We start from the raw sequence: 17,562 nt of genomic DNA on the forward strand, positions 1-17,562 counted from the left end.
ACTGCAATCGATGAGCCACGTTCGATATACCTGAGTCGATGTACCGATACACAGATGCGAATTAAAGACGTGCTGAACTACCGTATTCCCTAGGCATTGAAACATATGGATGTGTTCACGGCAGGAAGGTCTTCCACCCATCACATTTTGAGTTTTTGAATGGGCCGTTTACATGAGCTGACCGTGGTGTCACACCGGATCCTTCGACGTGAGCTTGATCTTGGAGAAGACGAAAAAGTCACAGTCAAAGTCCGGCGAGTAGGGCGGGTGGGCAGTGACGGTGGTGTTGGAACAAAACATAAGAACTCGACCGTTTTCAGTACGCTATGGGCCGGCATGCTTTACTTAATCAGAGGTCTTTAAACGTTACAGTACACCACAGTTGTTTTGTGCACTCGTTAAGAATATAATTTGGGATTTAGACCATAGCAAATTTTGTATTCGGGCAGCCCGTAACGTTTTCCGGTAGTTCTTATATTTTGCACTACGTTCCAGAGTCGGACACCCCACATGACTCATCCTATATCGTCGCATTTGCGTCATATTTGAGTCACACGGGTATCGTCGTGTGTGTTTGCGTCGGCAATTAGCATCACAAGTAAAGGTAGACCAGGACATTATACAGATTTGTTTAGCAAAGCTTTAAGGACTGGAAGGGTGGGTGTGTATGAGTGTGCCGGTATCCTAGATAAAAGGTTGGTTCCAATATATAGCATGAAGGCATGGTTATGGGGGGCAGTCGTGTACCATTCAAATTGATCTAGTCTTTCAGGTGTATGAGCGATCCAAAATGCCGTATACGTTTATTTGATCGCTGACATGATTGCTCAGTGAAGATCGAGTATCGACGGCTAATTCTACATATATGCTGCCAACAAAGTAGCTCAAGATGTTTTTTGCTTATTTTAAGACAAAGCTTATGTTGACTGTAGGGATCTGGCAGGGCGGTAGACATGACGATGTGATGTACTGAAGGTAAACTAGGTTGAAGCTTAACTTTGTTGTCTAGAGGCTGGAATGACAGAATTACACTTTATTTGAATATGTCTGGCATAGTAGTGACATCCTGACAATAATTTTACCACATGCACAGCATGAGTAAGAGCCTGAAGTTTGGTACAGTCACCATTAATTTAAGTGCTTTAAACAATGCAGTTAGTTGTTCAATGAATTATGATGTTGTTCATGTAATTTTAGATAAAGGGATTCTGATTTTTTCAAGAGAGACATTGATTTATTTGAGGTAAGGCTAAATTGCACTGAATTTTCAACCAAAGGAGGGTTGAAAATTCAGTGCAACTTGGCCTTACATCAATTTGGCACACATGCTCCCAGGCTCAGTGCACTGACATTATGTAACCATTCCAGGCAGAGGATGGATTTATTGCAGACTGGTGTGTGGGCAGACAGTGGCGGTCTTACTTTTTGCATTGAATTCTAGCCCAGTTACAATGTGATTCTGTGACTCCCTACAGTTTGTTTGAGGTTTCTGCTGAATCAGCCTATTTGATAACATTTAGAACAGTTAGGTTTAGCATAAACTGTGATCATTGTGCAAGTTTTACTGTCCTATCTCATGAGCACGAACCTCACTCTTCATGCTATAGGACAGCTGAAATACAGAACTTGGGCACTGCAACACATTTTCAGCTCTTACTGTGTGATGCATTCTCCCCATATGGTTGTTGAGCTATGAGAATGTTTCATCATGATTGTCATAAATGTATATATTTATCCCCAGAGCTGTCTTTGGGCAAGTTTACACTAGTTCAGATACAGAAAATGAGGTGATTTTCCTCAGGTAGGCTAGTTCATGAACCATAAATTACTAGCATTGTTATGTCATAAATCAAGTTTGCATCAGGCCAGGCCTTCATAATTCCCGTAAGTAGCAATTATATTTATTGAATTGCTTATGAGCATTGTGGTGACACATGGACACCTTCACACAAGATTATTTTGGGTGAATCTAGTCAATAGGTGCAAAATTCCATAGTTATCAGCACACCCTAAAAACCCCAATCATGATCATATCCAGGGCCAAGGTCACGGCTGACCTTATCCTGATTTCATCATATGTTGTAGGTTAATAGTGGCATGGTTTGATATCTACCAGCTTTATGGTGAGGCCAATAAATGCAGTCTGGTTTGAATTATTGTCATGTAAATCAAGACACATACTCTGTAGCATGAGGATAAAGGTCAGGGGTTGGCATTGGGTTGCTCATACCAGTGACATACATACCTGTGACATGTTGCAGGTAGAATGTCTCTTGCAGATGACTGGGCTCAGTCTGCTGACAAGCAGGAATCAGTGCTCTCCTCAAAGGTTAGTAGCTGATGTTTGCTGTTTGCATAGGTCATGGTGGGTAGTGGTCCACAATATGCCTATTGTTTTGTGAAATGGCAGTTGAGAAACTATCGTGTAAACACTTTTGTTTGAATGGATTTCAACATATTCTGTGTTGAGCACTTCAGTATTACTATGTTCAGCATGCATTGAGATCAGCATTTGTTGCTTGAAATTGACTGCAGGTATGCCAGTCGGTCTGTGGCAGTCAGCCAGGGTTGTATTTGGTCTGTGATAGACTGCCAACATTGTGGTCAGTCAGTGGAAGACCACCAAGGTCGTGATTAGTCTGTAATGGACCATTGATACTGCAGCCAGTCTGTGGCAGACTGCCAATGTTGTGGTCAGTCTGTGGTGGGCCACTGACATTGTAGCCAGTCTGTGGCATACCACCAATGTTGTGGTCAGTCTGTGGTAGACCACAGATATCGTGGTCAGTCTGTGGCGGACCACCGACAGTGTGGTCAGTCTGTGGTGAACCGCTAATGATGTGGCCAGTCCGTGGTGGACCGCCGACGTTGTGACCAGTCTGTGGTGTACTACCAACATTGTGGTCAGTCTGCGGTGGACCACAGACGCTGTGGCCAGTCTGTGATGGACCACCGACGTTGCGGTCAGTCCGTGGTGGACCACCGACGTTGTGGTCAGTCTGTGGTGGACCGCCGACGTTATAGCCAGTCTGCTGCGCACCGCCGATGTTACGTCATGACCACCAGTCGGCCACAGACGGCGGGCGTCGTGAGAGCATGAGTCCAGTGACTGCCCGGGTTCGCCGCCAGGTGGGCGGCCTTCAGCTGGGCGCCGGCGACGTTCCGGCCGCCGAGAACGGCGCTGCCGATGACGTGGGCTCGGCGGCCGACTCGTCCCTGCTGCAGAAGGTGATCAGGACCGGGCTCATCAAGAACAAGAATGACATCGAGGTGCAGCGCTCAGACCCCAACTCGCCGCTGTACTCCATCAAGTCGTTCGAGGCCCTCAATCTGTGAGCGCAGGACTCGAGGCCTGGAGGGTGTGGCTCTCAAAACTCCTGAGAACTAGTGCCGCGGGGCAGCCAACTGTGGTAACACGTCAAGGAAAAATGCCGACGCCTTGCGTCCTTTGGCAGATATACAACCAAACGAATCATCTACAATACAGTGATCTGTTACCATGCGCCATCACTCACATATCGCAATGCTGGATGATTTTATTGCTGGAGGCCTTTCGACCTCAGCATGGTAGATCGTGTAGTTTGTGACCCAGTGGCATGTAAATCCCGGTTGCCGCGGAGTCCCGGCTGTCCCGGCTGCCGTCCGCGGCACTCGGCCCAGAGTCGGGACACGTCGAGTGTATCTCCGAGTATCCTCAGTGTCCACCGGAGTGTCCTGGGTGTCTGCCTGAGTGTCTTGAGTGTCCTACGAGTGCCCTCCTGAGTGTCCGTCCCTGATCGCCAGGCGGCCGGAGCTGCTCAAGGGCGTCTACGCCATGGGCTTCAACGCGCCCTCCAAGATCCAGGAGATGGCGCTGCCGATCCTGCTGGCTGACCCGTGAGTGCGCGGGGTTCGTCTGGGCGGGCTGGGGTGACCTGTTGGACCGGGCTGGCGGCTATGACAGCAGGGTGGGAGACGAGCATGGGGGGAGAGCAGAGCTTCAGGGCTTCGTCAGTGGGCACTGCTGCCAAGGTAGCGATCGGACTTGATCGTTATCTTAAGCGGATGCAGCATTGCTATGCTGGGATTTGGGAAGTTCGTGAGATCGTTGGCTGAAAAATATCCTCACAAAAGCGCCCATCGTGAGTAGATATGCAGTGCCAGAGCTGCAGGCAGACAGCACGTTGGGTTCAATGTTCCGTGCACCCCGTCCGATCCTATGTGCACCATGTGTGTGGGTTATTTGTTTGGAGTATGTACGGTATGAGTATGTACGGACGGTTGACTGGTTGGGCCCTGGTGCGCTCTCAGTACATAGCTGTACGATCGCATGATGACTCGGCGCGCCCAAGCTACGCCGCCGCACGTGACTGGCGGACCGCGTGTCGGTATGAGCCGCCGGGGCGTGTCCCGCGATGACCCGGCTCCGCCCCCGCAGCCCGCAGAACCTGATCGCTCAGTCGCAGTCCGGCACGGGCAAGACGGCCGCCTTCGTGCTGGCCATGCTCAGCCGGGTGGACATCACCAAGAACTACCCGCAGGTAGGCAGTGCGGCCTCGCTGCCGGACGGGAGGTGCGCCCGCCAGTGCGGCGCTTCGCGCTAACCTGGTGCGCAGCCGCGCGGCACGCAGAGAGGCGAGCGGCGCTGACTTCCGCAGGACGAGCTGCGGCGTTGCCACGGTGTGTTGAGCAATTACGCAACTTTTGTGGAGACCGGCCGTCCGTTCGGCGTGCCGTAACGTTTTGGTATTGATGTTGCACTGCAGTGGTGCGCGTTCGTGTGTCAGGCGATCGTGGAGTGCTGGTGATGGTACACGCCCACCCGTCGGAGCCATGGCAGTACTGTCGCCATGTGGTCGGTGCTGCCGGCGGCCGGCGGGCGGTCGCTTGGCGCCGGTGACCTTGACCTCCGGCTGAACGGCAGGTGCTCTGCCTCTCCCCGACGTACGAGCTGGCGCTGCAGACGGGGGACGTGGCGCAGAAGATGGCCCAGTACTGCCCCGACATCAGGATCAAGTTCGCCGTGCGCGGCGAGGAGCGTGAGTCGCGCGCGTCTGTCGGAGCCGAGCCGAGCCGAGCTGGGCCGGACGCCGGGTCGGACGCCGGGTCGGACCGCCGCCTTCTGCGGACGTCAGAGTCTCGCCAGACGGCGGCGGGCGTCCTGGTCTGCCGACAGAAAGCGGGGGCTGATGTCCGATGCGCACGGTGCTGAGTCGAATTCCAGACATCTGTGGGTGGGTGAATGTTATCAGACCTCAGCGACATGGGGCGTAAGTCAGGCATTTGGGGTGTCGTCTTACGGCCAACGTCGGCGGGGTGTCATGAGGCATACGTGATGTCTGAGGCCGCCGCTAGATGTCTGGGTGTTCAGCGTCCCGATCACCCACCTAAGCATGCCTGAGTCCTACAGCATATGGCGGCGGGATTCCAGTATAACGGAGCGCGTCTGGGGGTTGTCCAAGTCGTATGCCAAGCATGCACAGGTGCCTGAGTATCGCTAGCGTCAGGGCATGTGTGGATTGCCGGAGCAGCGCTGCGTGTGTCGGAGACGTACGCCAGACATGGGATGCTGCTCGGCAGCAATAGTTGTCAGTGGTCGGGTGACCCGATTTCTGCGGTGTGTTGCTCAGTGATAAAATTTGTGACAAATTTTACGGATAATGCGCCTGACTACCAACAACGTCATCAAGGCATTCTTAGAAGAACAGATCAGTCATATGCCGGTGTCATCGTACTTGACACACAGTCCAGTACCCCTGGCTGATATATCCGTCACGGTTCCCCGGGCTGGATGTTACGCTCGTCGCGGCGGCACCTGGCGGCTGGTGACTCCCCGCACCTCTGGCAGTGGCGCGCGGCTGGCACCTGGACGAGCACATCGTCATCGGTCCAGTACCCCTGGCTGATATATCCGTCGCGGTTCCCGGGCTGGATGTAACGCTCGTCGCGGCGGCACCTGGCGGCTGGTGACTCCCCGCACCTCTGGCAGTGGCGCGCGGCTCGCACCTGCACCTCTGACAGTGGCGCGCGGCTCACACCTGGACGAGCACATCGTCATCGGTCCAGTACCCCTGGCTGATATATCCGTCACGGTTCCCCGGGCTGGATGTAACGCTCGTCGCGGCGGCACCTGGCGGCTGGTGACTCCCCGCACCTCTGGCAGTGGCGCGCGGCTCACACCTGTACCTCTGGCAGTGGCGCGCGGCTGGCACCTGGACGAGCACATCGTCATCGGTACCCCGGGCAAGGTGCTCGACTGGGGCATCAAGTTCCGCTTCTTCGACATCAAGAAGATCTCGGTGTTCGTGCTGGACGAGGCGGACGTGATGATCTCGCTACAGGGCCACCAGGACCAGAGCATCCGGATACACAAGTAGGTGGTGGCCTCCGGCCTCGTTGAGGCTGTCGGGGGCTCAGGACACAAACTGGTGTCGCGCATAGATGGCGCGCGATGCCGCCTTTGCAGGGGTCTGTCCGCCGCGTGAATGTGAGCATTGCAGACATGTGCTGCTTGGCGGCTGAGGGTGGCGTCTTGTTCCCCGGTCCGTAGGCCCCACTGCCATCGGTTGGTGAGGCATTGTATACATCACGCATGGCCTTGTTATCATATTCGAGGTAATCGCAGAATGCCGCTTGTGTCACTTTTAAGTGGTCGGTCGTCAAAGGTGGCCGCGATCTTCTGCTGTCTGTTGCTTTCTAAGTGGCTGGTGTGCTCGATTTCAGGATGGTGCCGAAGTCGTGTCAGATGCTGTTCTTCTCTGCCACTTACAACACGGAGGTGATGAACTTCGCAGAGGCCATCGTGTCAAACCCAGTCATCATTAAATTGAAACGGTAAGGAATTGATCAGGTCCACTGATGGATGTATGGGTCTGCTGGCGTGGCTTTAAGCAGTGAACTGTGACGGCTGATGGTGTAGTCACTCGTCATGAGACGTTTTGGTCGCCCAGAAATATGTCATTCCTTGTCACTGTCACCATGCTGGTGCAGAGTTAATGTTGCGAGAGGCAGCCGGCCGGGCCGCATCGCCATGGTTCTGCATCGGAACATCGGGCGAGCCGACCGGCTGATGTATGCGATGTGCACTGGGCCATCGGATGGTATAAGCTCCCAACACGTATCCTTGCTGCTCTGGCCAGAGAGGAAGAGAGCTTGGATAACATCAAGCAGTACTACGTGGATTGTCAGTCCGAGGAGGCCAAGTACCAAGCCATCTCCAACATCTACGGCGTCATCACCATCGGCCAGGCCATCATCTTCTGCCACGTGAGCGCTATCACCCCGTCATCATCTTGTAGCGCGGGTCAGCCAGAGCCCGCCGCTCAGCTGCGCTGGGACCGCCGCTGAGCGTTGATCCCTGCCTTCCCGGGAAGACGCGGGAGTGACTGCACCACCGGAGAGGCGTTGTCGCGTCGTTTGGCACAGCCTTGCATGAAGCGCCGACCGGGTGGCAATGGTATTCGTGCAGCCACGCGCGTACATGGCTTCGGTGTGACAGTCCTGTTGTCAGTCATACAAGCCGCTACATCTTGTGCTCACAAAGATCAGTGATGCTTGCAGAAGGGAAAGGGCCCGTGCGTCTGTGATTTCCCTTTATTTGACCTTGCCTCGGCCGTCAGTCTCATAAGCAACCGGAACCTGCACACTGTGGTTCGCATCGCCCCGTGCAAAAGCCACAGTTCCGGTGGGGAGTTGATAGGGATCAACACGGGCACCTCTTACCGCGTCAGCATGCTGACGCGGTAAGAACTGGCATACTGGCATAACGGTGCCCACGTGACGCCGCATGACCACGTCGCCGCCGGCCGCCAGAGACTCGGTCGGCGGTGCGGCGCCCGCGCCTGACCTCACCGGCGACGCCTGACCTCGACCCGGTCTGCGTCACGCCTTCGTGTGGCGTACCGTGTCGCGCGGGCGGCAGCGCGGTTGGCTCCTTCCGGCCGCTGGCCCAGCCTCGCGTGTGCTGGCGGTGGAACGTATCGCGTTTCAACGAGAGGTGCCGTTTTCGGGAAGAACTTATCCAATCCAAGGTTCAAATGAATTCCAATTTGAACTTGGCTCAGAATGGTATGCATACCAAGTTGCGACACGACTAAATTATGTTTTGCAGCAAACAATTGCTGAGAAGTGTGGAATTTTGTGGGCAGCATATCGGTTGCCCACAAAATGGCTAGGATTACTGCCCCGTCCGTCCATTCCAAATTGGACTTTTAATTTTTGCCATTACGAAAGTTTGTAATCCAACCGGCACCCCTAGTCTGAACCAACGCCCCGCTCCGGCTGGCGTAGTCCCACCTGTTGTGACCGTGACCCGGCGTGACTCGTCACCGCGACCCGACCTGACCTCACCGTTCCGTGACCTGGCGTGACCTGCCACCGCGATCCGGCCTAACCTCGCCGTCCCGTGGCCGGCCTGACCTCGCCGTCCCGTGACCCGGCCTGACCTGTCACCGCGACTCGGCCTGACCTCGGCGTCCCGTGACCGCGTCCGCCCGCGGCGCCGGCAGACGAAGCGGACCGCCTCCTGGCTCTCCAACAAGATGATCCAGGACGGCCACAGCGTGGCGCTGCTCTCCGGCGAGTTGACGGTCGAGCAGCGCATCAGCGTGCTGGACCGCTTCCGCGACGGCAAGGAGAAGATACTCATCACTACCAACGTGCTGTCGCGCGGTGAGACGACGCTCCGGCCGGCCGGGCGAGGCCTGGCAGGAGCTCGGGTGTGGGAGTCGGACGGGGGTGGGGTGGAAGCGAGCGCCGTGATTGGCTGGAGGGATGGAAGCGAGGCGGACACCGCTGGGTGGTTGGAGGGATGTCGGTGGGGACGGCCACCGCCAGGTGGTTACAGGGACGAACACTGCTGGCTGGTTGGGGAGGGAGGGATGTCAGCGGGGACGGACACTGCTGGGTGGTTGGGGGGGGGGGGATGGCAGCGGAGACGGTCACTGCCGGGTGGTTGGAGGGATGTCAGTGGGGACGGATACTGCTGGGTGGTTGGAGGGATGTCAGTGGCGACGGACACTGCTGGTTGGTTGGAGAGATGTCAGTGGGGACGGACACTGCCGGTTGGTGAGAGAGCTCGGTGGTGACCGGCTGCGGAGCTGACTGGCCGTCCCAGGGCTGCTGGGGTGCTGATAAGAGGTCTTGTTCAGCGGGGCGGCTCACCCTCCAGTTCAACCGCCGTCTCTCCGCTCACTCCCTGTCCTGTCGGTGTCACGTGGGCTTGGCAGCTGCGTACTGGGGCTTGGGCTTCGGTCGCGTTTTTAGACATTGAGGGGGGGGGGGGCGGGAGATGGGGAGCTTGAATGTGATAGACTGCGACACGGAGGGTGGGTGGTCGTAGGCTCGTGGCAGGCGACGTATGACAAATTCATTGTTTCAACATTTGACCTTTGCACCCTGGGTCTTTTGAAAACACAACCGGCATTCAGTTTATGTACTTTGACGAGCGCATCAATGCACCTTTTGCGAGTGCAAAATGCATTTTGGTGAGTGCATCAAAGTGCGTATACGCAGTGCTGGTATGGCACATGGGGTGGACGCTGGACGTGGTCGCGTTTGCGCCCGTCACTCTGAGCCAAGGCGCGCCTTGGCGCTATCCGGCAGGCATCGACGTGGAGCAGGTGACGATCGTCGGTCAACTTCGACCTGCCGGTGGACCAGACGGGCGCCGCCGACTGCGAGACGTACCTGCACAGGATCGGGCGGACCGGCCGCTTCGGCAAGGCCGGCATCGCCATCAACCTGGTGGACGGCCGGCGCTCCAGCAACGCCGTCCTCCAGCAGATCGTGCAGCACTTCGGTCAGTGGCCGGGCGCCGACGGCTACGGTCTCGTGACACTTCGGTCAGGCGTCGCTGCGTGGCCCTGGTGTGCTCTTTCAACACTTCAGTTTGGCCAATCGCCGCTGGTCGGCGCCCCGAAACACCTGTACTTCTAAAGCCAGGGCCGATGCGGATATTTGGTCAGTTGTGTGCCGGGAGAATTGTCGTTTTCGGCTATTGTCGCGTAAGCTATTTGCGCTTGGCAATTTCCGTATTTGCTCTGGTAGGTGCCCAAGGCTGACCCCGCTGCTGAGAGTACTCGGTGCTGAGGTCCGGACCACTGTTCGTGTCACGTCCTGTCTCCGGATCGGCCTGGCCGTGCGCCGTTCGGAGGCGCGCCACCTGCCGTGGTTGGTGTCCGGCACGAGCTGGCTCGGTGACCGGTGACTTGTGATCTGGTGACCGGTGACCTGTGACCCGGTGACCGGTGACCTGTGACCCGCTGACCGGTGACCCGGTGACCCGCTCATTGAGCCGTGCTCCGGTGGCGGTCGGCCCACCACCGCCAGTGGGCCGTGGCCTGACCCGACCGTGACGCACGGCGGCCGGGGCGCCGACCGAAACGTCTGTAAAATGCTAGCCGGTGGGACGAGTCAGGTCTGGTTGATATCACGACCTCCCATCTTACCGTCGTGATTTGAACTATGCAGCTTGAGCGACGTGGCAAGGATTAGCATAACCCGTCGTCCGCCCACTGACATCTTTCGTCAAGAGGAATTAACGGAATATCGAGGCACCTATACCTGTACATTCCAGCGTTCGTAATTACCGTGTCCGTTTTCAGGGCGGAAAATTCACAAGCTGGACGTGGAAGACGTGGACGAAATAGAAAGGATCAACAAAGACTAGACCATCACCATCTCAACAGCCGTCCTTTGGCGGAGTCGTGACCGCGCCACGCCGGAGCGGGGCCGGCGGCCGGCACCAGCTCCGCTCGCTTCATTTCCACGCCGACCGTTGTACCTGGGCACGCGTGCGCCGAGTGTTCGCGGGTGCGCGTGCAGAGGAGATTCCCGCACTGCTTACGCTTATGCATTTCGTCGCCGGAGTGACGCCCTTGGCGGCCATTGTGTGCGGTCATGACTGGACGAGTCTCCCAGATAGAAATAAATTTTGTATTTACAGTCGACATGTGGGAGGTGTGGACGGAGTAGAGAGGATTAGCCAGGAGTAGACGTCGCCATCGCGAGCGCCCAGGGACTCGCCTGTTCCCTTGGTTAAGTATCATTTGTGTGGACGTTGTGAACCTGCTACCTATCAAAGTAACTCCTCGGCAGGCCGGGATTGGACATGGATTGTGCATTCCACTCAGCGGCTGAAACGACGTAGCAGCGTTGGGCGTTTTCGGCCAGCGCTTGACCTGTTGCACCGGTGGGCCCCGATTGTGTGGCTGACTCGGTCGGGGGCGCGGTGCCAGCTGGACGCGCTGGACAGGAGGCCCGCGCTGAGACGTGGAAGCTGATGGGGGGGGGGGGGGGGGGGAGGCGCTCGGTGCCGGCGGGGGATCATGTGATTATCTGGGGACGGCGGCGTTCCGGACAGGTGGGTATGACGGTGATGGTGAGCTGGCGCCGCGATTGTTAGTGAAGGCCATTTCTAGAGTATCGTTGAATCTGATGTGGTAACGTGATGTTAGACGAGGTCGTACATATCTGAAATGGTTTCTTCTGCAACACATCAACTGAATTTAGAATGGCAATCCATTTATCTGAGGTCAGGTATAAAGGTCAGATTGAGCTCAAAACTAACCTGCACTTTTACTCGGGAGCTTGCTCTATGGGGTAGTATTTGGTGCTCACCTTGAATTTGCTAGTGGAGGGGGCAGCAGCAGCAATGTGGCATTTACTTTTTAAATGTCAGCTCAGATCACTGACGTAAACTGACGCGGGCCAAGGTTTTTCAGGGGCATACCGCTTAGCGTAATCCCTGACGCCCATTTGAATGAAAGGATAACGGTTGTTTCGTACCAACCGGAAATTGTCATAGAGGAAATATATATGTAGATTTGGGGTTTAAATCGTGTGCCACTGCATGTGCCTGCGTTATTTACATTTTGCGCGTGCTGTGTGTTAAGCCTCCATGGCGTTCACTGGTGTGCGGACTATAGACCCGGTGTTTCATGTGTGTGCATTGTTGCTACAGCCTTGCACAGGTGAACATTGTACGTGTGTTTTGTCTGTCGACTCGGCCGTTGTTAGCTCTGTCAGGCGTGTCGACCGTTATAATAGAAGGTAAGTGAATCGGCATGTGTTGCTAGGAATCATGACAGTGGGTAAGTTGTGAACAAAGATAAGCTCATAAGTAGTAGGCTATGTACAAGCATAAGCCCATACATAAGTGCCTTAAAGCGCCTTGCTAAAGTGATGCGCCAAGTGACTTCAGGAAAGGAGTATTACGTTGAGAAAACGTCTTTTTTAAACTTTTTTGTATTCCCAGCAAAGCCCTCCTTAACCTCATCGCTATGCAAGATACCAGAGCGGTCCCAACGGTTGGACACCACGCGAGCGGGCTTCGGCAGCCTGTTGCGGATCACTTTATTGGTGAGCGCTGCCATTCCCGTCGTGTCAGATCGCCCAATGTGGTACGAATGCTCCGTTCCGCTACTCGGCCGGCAATTCGTGCAAGCGGGCGACTGCAACGCAGCACAAGACCATGACCCAGCTGGGATAACGACGCTTTCGGTTGGCAAGCAGCGTGCTCTGTTTTGGCAGCGAATCCGGCGATGCAATCTGTGCAGCGAACCCCTCACGCCGAGTCGCCTTTGGCAGAGCGGTGGCAGTCGTGTCTAGTGAGATTTCGTCCCTGCTGGCCGGTGTGGCTTGAACGGGATGGCGTTTCAGTGATGAGGGTGTGGCGTTCATAGTAGCTGGCAGTTGTCGGTTGCGACAGCGTGTACCGCACAACGAGATAACTGGCGATAAACGACCAACGACCAGCTGGGTGGCTGATGGCAATGCCGCCCAGGTAAAACGGCGTAAAGGACAGGCAAAAGGCTCTACGGCAGCGTGTTATTCTCATGCCAGCGGGACAGCCAGCACGGGGTGCGGTGGCTGCGACAGCGGTAGAACTAGCAAGCCAATAGGCGAGGGAAAATGTTGCCAAGCTGTTTCTTTGTTTAATTACCGCGAATGCGCCACCAAAATGCTCACGCCACTCAGAGTCAGAAGCGCCTATGTGTAAATTATACGCCAGGGAAAACAGAGTTGACCAAGTATCACCGTGCTCCAGAACGCAAAGACATTCCTGCTGTATTTTGTTTAGAGCTTTCTTTTCATTCGAATTTGGGACGATTCGGCCTAGAAAAAGAAGAATAGGGTCTTAGATATCCATCAAATCTGGGCATGTTACAAGTTGATGCTGGGTCCCGCCACTCAGATGGCGCTACTCACCCCGCCCCACCACTCACCCCGCCACCCTGCCACCCCGCCACACATCTTCCTGGACATATGACCATGTGTCAAGTCTAAAACGTGGCCCGATTGTGGAAACGCTTTGCACGATACCCCAAAGAGTCGGTACCGCCACGTCACCACCTCACACGGCGTCCCCCAGCAGGGGCAGATCAAGGATTTCGTCGGGAAGGTGGGGGGGGGGGGGGGCGCAACATTGTGGGGCCCTGGAGTTTGGGGCCTGCTTTAAAGATCTTTGCATTTCGGCCGTTCAATTTCAAGATAAATAGTTATATGGCATTTATATATATATATATATATATATATATATATACATTTACATTTATATGCATTGTTATAGACCTTGACGTAGGTGCATTTCATAAGCTTTTTCTGCGCTTGCCCTAGTTTTCTGATCACGGTTCTCCGTTCATTATTGAGACTTAAAAGTAACTTGCCGATGCTTGACGTACACTGGTTGGGCTGATGTTTCGGAATTGCGTTTTCCGTTTTCAAAGGTACACACATAAAACATACAAACAACGAATATATGATTACACGTTACGGTTCAGTATAACCAGTAAGACATGAAGTAGGTAAGGTTAGGTATAACCAGTAAGATTTTATCTGTTATACTTAACTGCAATTACAGCTAAATGCAACTTGCAATTATATATTCGTCGCTTTCATGTTGTACGTGGGTACCTTTGAAAATGGACAATGTAATTTCGAAACGTCAGGCCAGGCAATAGATGGTAAATATCGGCGAGTCACATTTTTAGCTTCAATGATGACCAGACAACCGCAATCAGGAGCCTTGGGCAAGTGCGGAAAAACGTATTAAATGCACCTACATCAATGTCCTTAACAACACTTGTACAGAAGACAGTATGCTGCATACATGTGTCAATATATACATATTAACATCAATATGTCATATTAGACATCAGTAAGGTATGGTACTAAATATACATATGTCTTCAGTACCGTACCTGATATCCTAGCATGAAAAGCATAAATATAGCATATTTATCCATAAATAATAGCATAAAAGCATATATATATATATATATATATATATATATATATATATATATATATATATATATATATATATATAACATGGGAACCCATCTCGGGCGCAGCCCTAGAAGGTTGGCGTGTGACGTATGCACTTACACGGAGCTCATTCATTTTCTCTAAATCACTGTAAATTCTGTCTTAAAGGCTAAGTATTTCGAAAAATCACGAAAAATTAATTCAGTTTGGATGCAATATGCCATAAAAACAAAGTATGCCTTGATTCTGGGCTTATTTACCGCTAGCCGGCTGGTCGGTGTGATCAGCTGATGGCTAATGACCAACGCGGAGTTTTTCCTTCGATAACGAGGAGCCCAAAATATTCTGGCGTTAAAATGCATTAAGAACGTGATGCACAAGTATCATAAGCGTGGCACATTCAATAGCCAAGGCAAATGACACATGGGACGTCGGCGGCACGTAAAATTATGTTCGACAATTGCACGTAAAAATCATTCGTTGCATATCTGACTGCTCCCCTAAGGCTGAGGTACCAAGGCTTATAGGGAGGCCTGAGCGATCATGGGTGCTACGGGAAGCCGACAAAGAGGCTCAAGTATACAAGGTCAACAAGGTCAACAAGTATAGCGTCCTTAGAGCAAGCGAGAAGAACCCAAGACCACCGTGGAGCGCCCCTGAAGGACCGGTGGTGCCCCGGCCAGAACACAGGCCCTCTCAGCAAATTACTACTACCAAGATCAATGTAATGAATTAATGCCCCTGTGCGATAAAGGCTGCCCGGCAGGTTAACAGAAACGGCCCCGATAGGAGCGAAGGATACTCCGCAAATGAAGATCAAAAGGGCAAGAGCCCTCGACCAAAGTAGAGGGCCCCTGAGCATCGCGTGACTTGGTTCCTTACCTTATATGAGCCTCAGCAACAGCAAAAGGGCCCCCGAGCAAATGGAAAGAACTCGACATCAGTGCGAAGGGCCCATGAGGTAATTGCCTGTACCCCGGCATATGGAGCCCCAGAAAAAGCGTTTACAACCTTCAGGGCGCATGGGAAGAATCCGCGGAGAAAGCCTGATCGATCAAGATGCAAGCACCACGCATGTCAGCATGTATGCCAGATAGTGGTCCTAGCAGCAGCGTAGGCCCTACAAGAAAATGCACAGATCAGGGACAATGCGGAGGCTCCTTACGATCAGACTACCCGGCAAGTGGACATATAGAGACAGGGCGACAGCACAAGGCCTCTGCACAACGTAATAAGCCCCAAATATATCCTATGGGCCTTTCGGAGCCTATGGATCTCCCTCGGGGCACAAGGGGGACGTAGTTTCCGGTGCTTCCCCCCCCCCCCTCAACCCCCACCCTTTGGTATCGCCTCCCAGGCCCGAGCAACTTAATTGATGGAACCCCCCGCCAGGAACATAGGGCCATCCCTTCAAACAGGAAGTACACACATTCAGGGTCCCGGACTGATCTGAGTTGGAACCGGGCGGGTTTACGATGGGGGGGGGGGGGGGGGCTCGACCAGGAGCGTAGGGTACTTATTATCTAAATAGGAAGTACCCCCAAAGACCCGGTGCGGAGGGTTCCGAAAGATGGAGGGAGTCCGAGCAAGTGTGGAGATGGCTCCCGATAGGAGTGTAGCGTCCTACATTCCATAAGAAGCACCCAAAACCCAAAATAGAGAGCCATCGAACGACAGGGGGTGACTGAGCGGGGTTATCATATAGGACCCCGATGAGAGCGTAGGGTCCTTCATTCAAGCAACAAACACCCAAAATTCAGTGTGGAGGGTTCCCTGAAAGATCGAGTGTACCCGAGGAGGCGTAACCAGATGAAAAACCCGCGACAAGGAGTGCGGAGGGCCCATACACTGAATCGCCCAAATGGGCAGGGTCCCCAAAAAACAATCCAGTGTACCGGAGTAGGTTACAGATGGGGCTCCAGCAAATGTGTATGGCCCATGCCCATTTCAAGAGAAAGTACCCAAGACCCCAATTTGATGGAGGGCTCCGAAGGGCCGGGATGAGCTCAGCACTTAAACAGAGATGCCCCCGACGAGAGCAAGTACGGCCGACAAGCAAGAAAGTGACAGAATCTGGAATGTGTCCTAGACAATGTAGCGGGCCCAACGAGCATATTGAGTGTGTCGGTAAGTAAACAGAGACCAACGTGAAGGGACCCCTGAGCAGTCCGAGAGTAACTCCGCGGGCATGTTGGGCATATGGGGGTGGGGCCCCTGGGCGCATAGGCATACAGCAGCCATTTTGGGCGAACGGGAAACCCTGTGGAATGTCCCTGCTTGCCAAGAGCTCCCCGGCACGCTAGCAAGAGGGGCCCAACAGCAGTGCAGGGCTCTCCGATCAAATGCAAAGAAATCAAGTGCAGTGTGGAAGGCTCCTTACCGATCGGATTGACCTTGCAAGTGGGCATATAGGTCCCGCGGAAATCAGCACAGGGTCCCCGGACAGCGTAGCGATCCTTAAAATGTCCCAATCACCAGCTCCTCAATGGCGAAAAAATTATTTTTCTGCTCGTGAGCCCTTCATTTTTGCTTGCGATTGTTCTTGATCGCCTGGTAGCCCAGACATCAAATTTTGTTTCGTTTTGTGTTTGAAAAACTGCACTTGTTCGACCTGTTTTGGGCCCTTTTGGAGCCTATGAGTCCCTTCGAGATCCAATGGAGAATCATGCTATGCCCTCTTTGATCCGCCTCTGCCCTCAGTGTTGGTAACCCGGCGTCTCCTCCTCACACAGCGTCCTGCAGCGTGTGGGTACCGTGGCGCCGCTACCTCACACAGCGTCCCCGCTGTGTGGGTACCGCGGCGTTTCCACATCACACAGCGTCCCGCAGTGTGGGCACCATGGCGTCGCTACCTCACACAGCGTCCCTGCTGTGTGGGTACCGCGGCGTTTCCACATCACACAGCGTCCCGCAGTGTGGGCACCATGGCGTCGCTACTCACACAGCGTCCCTGCTGTGTGGGTACCGGGCGCTTCTACATTACACAGCGCCCTGTAGTGTGGGTACCGCGCCGTTTCCACCTCATTCAGGGTCCTGCAGTGTGGGTACCGCGACGTCCCCATCTCACATAATGTCCTGCAGTATCGGTACCGCGGCGTCGCTGCCGCGGCAGCCGGCCGGTGCGTCAGACCTGTCTGGTACGGGGATGCCCGCCGATTCCAGCCAGCTGCAGACGGCGGGCCGTCAGTGGGCCGCTGTTGCGCCAGCCGTGAGGATTCGGGGGACCGGGTCGGCCCGTGCTGCTGCTGCTGGTGCTCCTGGGGTCGGCTCTCGTCGGCGCTCAGACCAGTGGTGAGTGACGGCGTTCGGTGCCGG

General features: G+C 54.4%; 1 protein-coding gene across 1 annotated transcript; it reads left to right on the forward strand.

The window, feature by feature from the left end:
* The first annotated feature begins 568 nt into the window (after nucleotides 1–568).
* LOC119096742 (DEAD-box helicase Dbp80-like) lies at nucleotides 569–10,923 on the forward strand. The gene is given in 13 exon segments (XM_037219655.1): nucleotides 569–695; nucleotides 2,262–2,329; nucleotides 3,130–3,332; nucleotides 3,784–3,876; nucleotides 4,418–4,520; nucleotides 4,904–5,018; nucleotides 6,175–6,352; nucleotides 6,703–6,813; nucleotides 7,119–7,245; nucleotides 8,487–8,649; nucleotides 9,583–9,611; nucleotides 9,613–9,778; nucleotides 10,584–10,923. Coding segments are annotated over 12 exon segments (1,416 nt in total). The 5' UTR covers nucleotides 569–695; nucleotides 2,262–2,266; the 3' UTR covers nucleotides 10,649–10,923.
* The last annotated feature ends 6,639 nt before the right edge of the window (nucleotides 10,924–17,562 follow it).

The sequence above is a fragment of the Pollicipes pollicipes genome, unplaced genomic scaffold, assembly GCF_011947565.3.
Source record: "Pollicipes pollicipes isolate AB1234 unplaced genomic scaffold, Ppol_2.1 Scaffold_4295;HRSCAF=5057_pilon_pilon_pilon, whole genome shotgun sequence".
Classification (NCBI taxonomy): Eukaryota; Metazoa; Arthropoda; class Thecostraca; order Pollicipedomorpha; family Pollicipedidae; genus Pollicipes; species Pollicipes pollicipes.